An 11,046-nucleotide genomic window follows, 5' to 3' on the forward strand; every position below is an offset into this window, starting at 1 on the left:
TAAACCACCGAGCCACCCGGGCTGCCCCCTTTTTTTTTTTTTTTCTTTAAGATTTTATTTATTTAGGGCAGCCACGGTGGCACAGCGGTTTAGCGCCGCCTGCAGCCTGGGGTGCGATCCTGGAAACCCAGGATCGAGTCCCACATCGGGCTCCCTGCATGGAGCCTGCTTCTCTCTCCACCTGTGTCTCTGCCTCTCTCTTCGCTCTCTCTGAATGAATGAATAAATAAATCTTAAAAAAAAAAAAAGAATTTATTTATTTATTCATGAGAGACACAGAGAGAGAAGGCAGAGACATAGGCTGAGGGAGAAGCTGGCTCCATGTAGGGAGCCTGATGTGGGACTTGATCCCAGGACCCTGGGATCACAACCTGAGCCGAAGGCAGATGCTCAACCTCTGAGCCACCCAGGCATTCCTATATGTTCATCTTTCATAGCTCTTTTATCCTTCATTTGGTGAAACATATCCACAAGTACCTTCTTTAAAAAGTCACTAGAGTTAAAATTTTTAAGACATTTTCTAAAAAAAATCTTTATTCCATTCATATATATGTGTGATAGCAGGTCATAAAATTTGAAATTGAAAATAATTTTCATGTAAGATCAATTTTTTAAAAGATTTTATTTATTTATTAATGAGAGATACAGAGAGAGAGGCAGAGACACAGGCAGAGAGAGAGGCATGCTCCATGCAGGGAGCCTGACATGGGACTCGATCCTGGGTCTCCAGGATCATGCCCTGGGCTGAAGGCAGGTGCCAAACTGCTGAGCCACCCAGGCATCCCTTGCAAGATCATTTTTTTTTTTTTATTTTTATTTATTTATGATAGGCACACAGTGAGAGAGAGAGAGAGGCAGAGACAGAGGTAGAGGGAGAAGCAGGCTCCATGCACCAGGAGCCCGACGTGGGATTCGATTCTGGGTCTCCAGGATCGCGCCCTGGGCTAAAGGCAGGCGCCAAACCGCTGCGCCACCCAGGGATCCCTAAAACTGATGAAAGGCATCAATTCATAGAATCAGGAAACCCAAGGAATTTCATGAGGGTAAATACAAAGAAAACCACACTTGTGCACATCACAGTAAACTGCCGAATACTGGAGATAAAAATATCCTAAAAGTGTTGAAGACAAAAGTATCTTCAAAGGAAAAACTATAGATGACAGCTGACAACAGCAACAATGGAAGCCAAAAGACAGAATAATATTTTTAACATATTGAGAGGAAATAGCTATTAACCTAGAATTCTGAACCCAATAAGAAGTAATTTTAAAAAGGGACACCTGGGTGGCTCAGTGGTTGAGCATCTGCCTTCAGCTCCATGCATGATCCCAGGTCCAGGGATTGAGTTCTGCATTGGCCTCCCTCTGAGGAGCCTGCTTCTTGCTCTGTCTATGTTTCTGCTTCTCTCTGTGTCTCCCATGAATAAATAAATAAAAATCTTTTTAAAAAAATTTTAAGCTACAAAAGGTGAGACAAAAAGCACAAAATAAAGTGGTAGAAATATATCCAAGTACATTACTTAACAAACTATATAAATGATCAAATGTTTCAACTGGAAGATAGTGTTGTCTAGATTTTTAAAAATCTATCTATGGGGTACCTAGGTGGCTCAGTCAGTTAAGCTTTGGCCTTCAGCTCAGGTCATGATTTCAGAGTCCTGGGGTCAAGACCTGAGTCAGGCTTCCTGCTCACTAGAGAGTCTGCTTCTCCCTTTCCCTCTACCCCTCCCCCCCTACTCATGCTCACTATCTCTCAAATCTTTCTTAAAAAATAAAATCCACTGGGGATCCCTGGGTGGCTCAGCAGTTTAGTGCCTGCCTTCGGCCTAGGGTGTAATCCTGGAGTCCCAGGACCAAGTCCCACATTGGGCACCCTGCATGGGGTCTGCTTCTCCCTCTGCCTGTGTCTCTCTGCCTCTCTCTCTCTCTCTCTCTGTCTCTCATGAATAAATAAATAAGATCTTTAAAAAATAATAATATCCATTTATCTTAAGAGACGAAATAATTGAAAGTAAATATACAAATCATTAACATATTCAGACTAGAAGGGAATTTAAGGGGCATCTATTTAAAAAGAAACCCATAATGAACATATCTTATGGTGAAATATCAAAATTATTTCCTCTAAGGTTAGAAACAAGTCAAGGTGGGGCACCTGGCTGCCTCAGCTTGGAAGAGCATAGGACTCTTGATCTTGGGGTCATGAGTTTAAGCCACACCACACCGGGTGCAGAGATTACTTAAAAAAATAAAACAAGTCAAGGTGCCCACTACTTTTCCTCCACCCATACAGAAGGGGCAAGATTAAGAGGTACACAAATTTAAAAGGAAAAACAAAACCTCTTTTCATAGATTATGTGATTATAAATGCAGAAAACTCAGAAGAATTTATAAGTAAATTATTATAAGTTTCCCAGACAGGTCCAGTTGCTGGACACAAAATTTCTTTTTTTTTTTTAAATTTCTATTTTCTTTTTTTTTTAATGTGTATTTTTTTTTTAAGATTTTATTTATTTATTCATGAGAGACACACACAGAGAGAGAGAAGCAGAGACACAGGCAGAGGGAGAAGCAGGCTCCATGCAGGGAGTCCGGCGTGGGACTTGATCCCGGGTCTCCAGGATCATGCCCTGGGCTAAAGGCAGCGCTAAACCGCTGAGCCACCCAGGCTGCCCAAAATTTCTATTTTCATAAGCCATATACAAGTAGCATAACAATATCAACTACTTAAGAATAAATCTAACAAGGGTGGCTTAGTGGGTTAGGCATCTGACTTCAGCTCAGCTCGTGATCTCAGAGTCCTGGGATTGAGCCCTGTGTCCAGCTCCCCATTTGGTAAGGAGTCTGCTTATCCCACCCCTCCATCTGCCCCTCCTCCCACTCGTGCTTGTTCACTCTCTCAAATCTTAAAAAAGAAGAAGAAGAAATCTAACTAGGGGCGCTTGAGTGACTTGGTTAAGCGTTCAACTGTTGATTTCAGCTCAGGTCATAACCTCAGGGTCATGAGACTGAACCCTGCTTTGGGCTCCGTGCTTAGGATTCTCTCCTTCTCCTTCTGGCCTTCCCCTCCCCACACTCGTATTCTCTGTCTCTCAAAAGTAATAATTAACCAAAAAAGGAATGATCTTTATGAGAAAAAAATATGTAACTTTATTGAAAACATTTAATGGATACATGATGTTCATGAACTGAAAAACATAATTTGATATGAATGTTGATTTTTCCCAGACTGCTCTATAGATTCATTTGGATTTCATTCACAATGTCAAAGAGAATTTTTATTGGTGGAATTTGACAAGTGGATTCTAAAATTTGTATGGAAGAGCAAGGACCAAGAATAGATCCTAGGGAGTCATATAATAGGGGTGGACAAAATGGGAAAATAAATTGTATATTCAATGGCTCACTATACAGCAAGGAAAAGGAATACCCTACAGCTCTACATGTTAATCTGGATAAATCTCAGGAACATAATGAGTGTAAAGGTAAGTCACAGAGGAATAAACATGGTATGATTCATTTACATAAAATTCAAAAACATGCAAAACCAATACAAACATAGGTAATACAATTACAAGGCAAAGCAAGGGAATGATGAAGACAGGACAGTGTTTTCTCCACTGGGGAGGGGCACAGCAGGGGTTCAAAGGAAGTGGTATCCATTTCTTAAATGGGAAGGGGGAGGAGTTTATTTTATATTTTCTTGTATCTCCTTACTATTTAATTAAAAAAAAAAAAAAAAAGTTCCAGAGGGTTAAAGCTGAGGAGGAAACTAGAAGTTGCCAATGCTTATGTACAGCACAAAGTGCTAGGCACACCAAATTCCTAACAGTTAAGAACTAGTACTTGAACATGACATTTGGGAAAACAAAAAAGTCCTAACAGCTCAAACCTTTGTGGGCATGGGCAGGGCATGTCTGAAGGATGGGCTTCTCTCAGAGTTCCTGGGTGACAAGCCTGCCATGTCACTGGATGACATTCCCCCCGACCCCCAGCAGCATCTGTAGACTTTTTCACTTAATCCAATTTTTGGTCCAGCCCCTCACCCCCACCCTCCCCAGTGCCTCTGAAACCCAAAGCTGCTTTGAACAGTCCCCACGTGTACCCCAGATGGCTAGCTGCTGGCTGCACAGGGTGGGGTGGGCCCTGTGGGGAGGGGCAACCTAGCTGCCCCTCTTCAAGACTGGATCAGTCCATGTCAGTCCCACACCTTGGTTCCATGGTGCCAGGAGAGTTCCTGAGCCTCTCCAGGGCTCTGGGAGATAGTTTGGCTGCTTTTGGCTCCTCCCTCTGGGAGTGGTTTCTAATTCTCTGCTAAAAGAGGAAATGAGCTTCCATCCACTTCCCATCTTTCAAAATGTCATCAGGCTCTTTGGTCTACTACTGTCTCTCTTCTATTTTCTTTATCTTTGTAAATTTATATCTTTTATTTCTTCACTATCATTTAGATTTGAAGAGGAAACAGGTAAACCTATGTGTTTAAACCTACCACATTGGAAATCTGTTTACTATATTTGAATAAAATGTTTAACAGGTAGCTCTTGAAGAGTCCAGAGAGGAAGAGCTTAGCCTTCTGAGCATCCTCCTTCAGATGCTTGAATATCCCTACCCGATTTCTCTGCCTCCATTTTGCATACTCACTTTCCTCAGCTGTGTAAGGGTGAAGGAGAAAGCACAAAAATCTGGGTTCAAATCCTGACTCTTCCATTCACAGCCCTGAGATCTTATCAACTCCCATAATTGCTGCCCTTGGTACCAGATTAGCCGGAGAGAGGCACAGTGAGTGTTATGGAGATGCTTCTAACTATAAAGCACAGAATCTAGGAAAGAATGTTTCTCTTTCCCTGGATCACCTCATGCTGCCTTGGTCTGCTGGTGCCCCAGCCCCACCCCCACCAAAGCCACAGGAGGCAGATCCCTGGCCTCCCCAAGCCCTCAAGTGTTCTGTGGTTCCCATGTGTGGCAATCAGAGGGACCAGAAACCCCGAAAGATGGAGGGAATCCAAGAACCAAGTGGGCACTTTATTAACCCAGCAAAGGGGTGACTAGGCTGGCCAAGCAGCCCCTTACCGAACTGTCCTCTATACTTGGGAGTAGGGGGGCAATAGAGGCAGAGTTGCAGGACCCAAGCCCTGGACACTGGAGACCAGGTTGGGCAGGGCAAAGGCCAAGGATAGGACAAGTTGCTGAAAGGTAGTAAGTACCAACCCACCTCCCCTCCTGAGGCTGGAAATGGGCCTGAAAGGAGTTAGGAGCCCCCTCTCCTGCTGCCCTCTCCCTGAACATCTCCAGCTCTTCCTGAAATCAGGAAGGCATGAGACCCACATCAGCTGCGGTCTGGAAGGTGATCCCATCCCCAGGCAGTGGGGAGGCCAGGAAGGGCCAGAGCCAGACAAGGACCCAGCGGGGCCCCAGGGCCGCCTGCAAGTTGTGGCAAGGGCCCAGGTCATAAGAGTGCTGGCCCCGAGCCCACTCCCACGTGGTCTGGCCCCGCAACAGCAGCATCCCATGGAAGAGCAGCCCAGCCCCACATAACAGTGCACCTGCCACGCATGTATCGGTCACAAAGGCCAAGGCAAACTGCGCCAGAGATACTCTGCCTGCAAGGAGAAAGCAAAAGGATCAGGGGGCAGAAGGGGGCCCAGCCCTCCCAAAGCCCAGCTCCTGCCCTTCTTCCACTTCCTACCCTCCACCACCAAGCAGGGCTCATTCCTCTGCTCAGCAAATGCTGAGTGGCTACTCCCCGGCCAGCCCATGCTGGTGCCCCAGACAGACACAGTCCCCATCCATCTAACTTCTGTTCATCACAAACTATGAGTACCTCCCCATTGCTAGACACGGCAGGCACCAGGATGAAGGGCAGACAGCAGCTCTGACCTCAGGGAGCTAACAGACATTTCAGAGATCACTTCTCAGTTACTTAATTACAGATGTGATTGGTTACAATGGAAAAGTACAGCACCTTCTGGCCCCTGATAGGTACTAAGTATCTGCTGAACCAATGAACTATAGGATGCCATGAAACATTCTGCTCAGTGAAAGCCAGACGTGAAAGTAACAAATTATCAAAGTGACATATTATATGATGCCATTTATGTGAGATATCCCAAACAGGCAAATCCATAGACAGACATAGTGACAGAGAGTAGATGAGTGGTCACCAGGGGCTGAGGGGACTCTAAGAGGGAAGGGAAGTGACCGCTCAATGGGTACAGGGTTTCTTTTGGAGGCTATGGAAATGTTCTGGAATTAGTGGTAATGGTTCACCACATTATGAATGAACTAAATGCCACTGAATGATCTATTGGGAGGTGGTTTTTTTGTTTTTTTTGTTTTTTTTTTTTTTAATTTTATTTATTTGTTCATGAGAGAGAGACACAGGCAGAAGGAGAAGCAGGCTCCATGCAGGAAGCCTGATGTGGGACTTGATCCCGGGACCCCAGGATCACACCCTGGGAGAAGGCAGGCGCTAAACTGCTGAGCCACCCAGGGATCCCCTGGGAGGTGGTTTATTTATTTTTTTTTAATTTCATTTATTTATTCATGAGAGAGAGAGAGAGAGGCAGAGACACAGGCAGAGGGAGAAGCAGGCTCCATGCAGGGAGCCTGATGTGGGACTCGATCCCGGGTCTCCAGGATCACACCCTGGGCCGAAGGCAGATGCTCAACCTCTGAGCCACCCAGGCGTCCCTGGAAGGTGGTTTATTTTATTTTATTTTATTTTATTTTATTTTATTTTATTTTATTGGAAGGTGGTTTTATATTAATTACATGTTATATGAATTCTACTTCATTAAAAAAAGACAGGCTATGTGGGGAAATGCCAAGCTGCCTTATTAGAAGCTCAGGGAAGTGGATTTCATTTGTTTTAATTAAGTAACATCTTGGGTGGTGTCTGAAGGAGATATTTGCTAGGTAAAGAGGGGAAAAAACATTCTATTTGAAGGTCCTGAGGCAGGATGGAGGGGTGCCTGTGAGATGAGTATGTGGGTGGCTCTGGAAGTTCAGGAGAGAAGCCCAGGCTGGACATGCAGATCTGCAGGTGGCTGGCAAAGAGGGAGTTCCAAGACCCACCAGAGGCCAGAGTTAGAGTGAGATGGGAACAGTGCCACTACCTCAGCATCAGGAGACCAGGTCCCTTGGGACCTGATCAAGAAGAGAGAGGGAAACCATAAAAGGAAGGAGGAAACCAGCAGTGCGAGCTGTTGGAGACGCCCAGGGTACAGCCCTTCCAGGAGGAGGGAGGCTAGCAGTCTTATGAGGCAGAAAGGTCTCGTGAAGCAAAGAGAACTCAGAGGGGTCCTCCTGGCTTTGTGGGGACCGAGGCATTCTCAGGAGGGGGAGGGGGGGTTGAAGCCAGTTTGGAGCAGGTAGAGGAAGGAATGGGAAGTGAGGAAAAGCACCTATGAGCCCGGGGAAGTCCTCCAAGGAGCCTAGCTGCTAGCAGAAGAGCCAGGAGGCAAGACCTAGGGAGGAGGAGGACATGGGGTGAAGAGAGGGTTTGTATAGGTAGGAAAACCGAAAGAAAGCCAGCGGAGGGAGACTGGATTGGCAGGAAGAGAAGCAGGCCACAGTGAGGCTTCCAAGCGGGGAGGAAGGCCAGACACCAGGAGAAGCCAGAGACAGTGAGCCTGGCTTCCAGATATGAAGACAGGACAATTCTGGACATAACTGACATGTCATTTTCTCCATGATGGATTTCATGAGAGGTGGGGGCTTAGAAAACAGGAGAGTGGGATGGTTGGAGCCGCAGTCATGAGGGGGGCAAGCTTTTGAGAAACCATGATGGCAAGGCACGACTGAGGGCCTGTTGGGGTCAGTAGCCATGAATGTGACATGGGACCAACTGCCACAAATTACCAGCCCTTAGCAACCAGGGGCAGATACAGAGAAGACAGGTAGACAGAGCCAAGAAGGGTGAGATGTTGGCAGGGGAATGGTGGAAATGAGGATTCTAAGCTGGATGTGGGGGAAATGAAGAGGGAAAGTGTTGGGAGACAGACGAGGGCCAGGAGCTCTCATACTCTCCTAGAGTATGAGAGTGAGAGCTGGCTGGAAGGAGGGGAGGTGGGCAACAGAAAAAGGGGTGACCAGCTCATGGCATGATTCAGAAGGTGACACACTTTGACCTCTGACAAGGTGAAGGGTGGATGTGGGTGTAGGTGATAGAAGTCAAATGGAGGAAGTCTAGAAGCTGAGCAACTGGGGCAGTGAGTGGGCCATTCACCCAGACTTCCAGGCACCCATGATTTCAACATGGCCCAGGACTTGAGAAATGAATGGCCACAGAGGGATGGGTTGCAGGGACGTGCAGTTGGAGGGCTTGCGTTTCAGTGGAAGCAGGGGCTCATCAAGGAGGCAAAGGAGCCAGTGTGGTCAGAGGAAGACATTGACAACCCACTAAGGCCTCCCCCCTCCACACCTCCAGGCTGCAGGGATAGTCAGGCTTAGATAGGATAAGGAGACACTGACTGACTATTCAGAGTGGTCAGAGAATTTAGTAACCGAAGGACAAGTTTACAGAGGGGCCCTTGGAGGGGTCAGGAGGAAGGAGTCAGGGGAAAGAAAGCCCAAAGCATTTCAAGCATTTCAAAGAGTATAAAAACAAAACAAAACAAAACAAAACAAAACAGTAGGGCTTTTGGGGAGGTGAGGGTGTCAGAAGAGGAATAAATGTGTCATCCAGAACACAGCCTCTCAATCAGCCTCCTGATCCATGTCCTCCCCTCCCAACTTCCAAAGACTGGAGATTCCTCTGCCTAGAACTTTCACTGGCTCCCTGCTGTCCAGTCACGTTAGGGATACACCAGCATTTAGGGTCTCCACCATCCAATCTGAACCTACTCCTTGCCCAACCTCCACGCCTTTGCTTAGGCTGCTCCCCTGACTTAGAATGCACCCTCATTTAGAATGGTCCCTCCTCACTCCCAATCACACACCGGCCCCCCAACTCCCACTAGTCTTTCCTTCTCTGCCAGTCCTGATTCTCCTATCCAGAACTCTGCACCTGTGTCAAGGCCTTGTATTTTATTGTCCTGCACACCCAGTTCAATCCTAGGCTGCCCTCACCACCCCCCCCATAAATGACATTGGAACTGGGTCCCCAGGCCATTACCAGGAGAACCAGCTGGAAATTCCATCCCCCACCAGAATGGCCCACGACAAGGGCCTCTGCCTCTGTGGATGCCTCCCAAGCTCCCCACCTGTGAGCAGCATGAGCCAGGGCAGCAGGAGGAGGGCTGCGGTGTGGAGGGGCGCGTGGGCTCGCAGGAGGGCTGACAGGGCAGGGCCCAGCAGCACAGAGATGTGGAGCAGGACGCCCGCAGCATGAAGCAACAGGCACAGGAAGGGCCGGTAGTTGTGGAATCCCACACAGCGGCCCAGCAGGCGGCAGTGGTGATCCCGACGAAGGATGCAGACACGGCAGGCAGAGCAATGCCCACTGCGTGGTGGCACCTGGCTTTGGCACTGGTAGCAGTAACTGCAGGGAAGCAACCACAGTGTCAGTTCCGCCAGCAGCTCTGAGTGTCCCTTCTCATACCCAGTTGGCCTCTGAATCCATCCCAGGGGAGCAGGCACAACCACTGCCCTAATAAGCCTCAAATTCCTCATACATAAATGCAGGACGAATTGTTCTAGCACTGCAGGTCCAAGGGCTTTTGCAGCTCAGACATCCCAATCCTAAGCCTTTCTCCGGCCTCTAACATCCAGGAGCAAACCTCTCACTTGCTCCATGGTCACCACATTGGTCCAAGTCACCATGAACTCTCTCCCCTGGATACTGCATCAGATTTTAACTATTCTCCCTGATTCCAGCTTTGGTTCCTCCTGGTATAGTCTCACCCCAGCAGCCAGACTGATCCTTAAAAATCTAAATTGTGCCCTCCTCTACTCCAAACCCTACAATGGCTGTCCACCTCACTGCCAGTAAAAAGCAAAGCTTTCAATGTCCTACAAGGTCTATCTCTAACCTCTCTTCCCCCTCTCTCACTCCACACCAGCCACACTGGCCTTGCTGTTTCTGGAACACACAAGACACATAACTGCTTCAGAGTCTTTGCACTGTCTGTTCCCCCTACCTGGAATGCTCTCCCCCAGATTCCCACCTGGCTAACTCCTCCACCTCCTTAAATTCTTTGCTCAAATGCCTACCTAGACTACCATATTTAAGACTGCAATCTGCACAGCTTTTACCCTGCTCTACTTTTTGTTTCCATACCACCACCTAACAGTCTATATTATTTCCTTATTTACTATGCCCATAGATTATTCCCTGCCCCTTCCCCCACTAAAATAAGCTCCAGGAGGTCAGGAATCCACTTTATTATACCTCCAGTGGCCGGAACAGTACCTTGTTCGTAGTAGGTGCTCATGAACTATTTGTAAGTGAATGAATATTTCTTCTGGATCTACCATCCCAGGCTATAGAAGAGTGTTCTGGCTCTAACAAGCGGATCCTATTGTGATCTGGTTTTAACATCTTCTGGTCCTAGGGGCACCTACCCCTGTCCAAGGTTCCTACGTCCCCCGCTTCCATCCCCCAGATACCGCGCCCCACTCACGCCCAGCCCTGGCCCAGACCGCGGCCGGCCAGCATCACGCCCCGGATGCTGGGGTCCGAGCGCAGGAAGAGCCCCACGTTGCCCAGCAGGTTGAGCAGCTGGAAGGCGGCCAGCACTAACTGCAAGGCCCGAGCCAGGGGTCCCAGCGGGGGCGGCCCGGGACCCAGAACCAGCACATAGGCCAGCTCCAGGCCCACAGCCGCGGCCCAAAGTGCGGTGAGCACGAGAGGCAGCCGCGCGGGCGCCCCCTCCGCGCTCCCTACCGCCCAGGGCTGCCCCATGGCCTGGACCCACCGGCAGTCGGACCCTGAGTACCCCGCCGCTTCCGTAATGGGGCGGGGATAGTGGCAGACGGACGTCCGCTACGACCAATAGAAGCTCGGAAGGGAGCTTGGCGTCACCGGGAGCTGCCCACAGATGCGGACATGTGATTGGGCGGCCGCAGGAGCCTTGGAGAAGCTTGGAATCCCATTGGCGCTGGAGCC

General features: G+C 48.4%; 1 protein-coding gene across 1 annotated transcript; it reads right to left on the reverse strand.

The window, feature by feature from the left end:
* Positions 1-3,125: 3,125 nt before the first annotated feature.
* Positions 3,126-10,912, reverse strand: ZDHHC24 (zDHHC palmitoyltransferase 24). The gene is made up of 3 exons (XM_026004348.2): positions 10,562-10,912; positions 9,203-9,480; positions 3,126-5,599 (listed from the first exon to the last, which is right to left on the reverse strand). The coding sequence occupies exons 1-3, from the start codon at positions 10,840-10,842 to the stop codon at positions 5,304-5,306; spliced, it is 855 nt and encodes a 284-aa protein (XP_025860133.1). The 5' UTR covers positions 10,843-10,912; the 3' UTR covers positions 3,126-5,303.
* Positions 10,913-11,046: the final 134 nt, after the last annotated feature.

Source organism: Vulpes vulpes, chromosome 5 (genome assembly GCF_048418805.1).
Source record: "Vulpes vulpes isolate BD-2025 chromosome 5, VulVul3, whole genome shotgun sequence".
Classification (NCBI taxonomy): domain Eukaryota; kingdom Metazoa; phylum Chordata; class Mammalia; order Carnivora; family Canidae; genus Vulpes; species Vulpes vulpes.

Bases quoted from the DNA above. Each gene is read 5' to 3' on its own strand.
- ZDHHC24 (XM_026004348.2), bottom strand. From the start codon at position 10,842: ATGGGGCAGCCCTGGGCGGTAGGGAGCGCGGAGGGGGCGCCCGCGCGG. The intron at 9,481-10,561 runs GTGAGTGGGGCG...GCTTCCCTGCAG, and splicing joins GGTCTGGGCCAGGGCTGGGC to TTACTGCTACCAGTGCCAAA. The intron at 5,600-9,202 runs GTGGGGAGCTTG...TTCTCCTTGCAG, and splicing joins CTGGCTCATGCTGCTCACAG to GCAGAGTATCTCTGGCGCAG.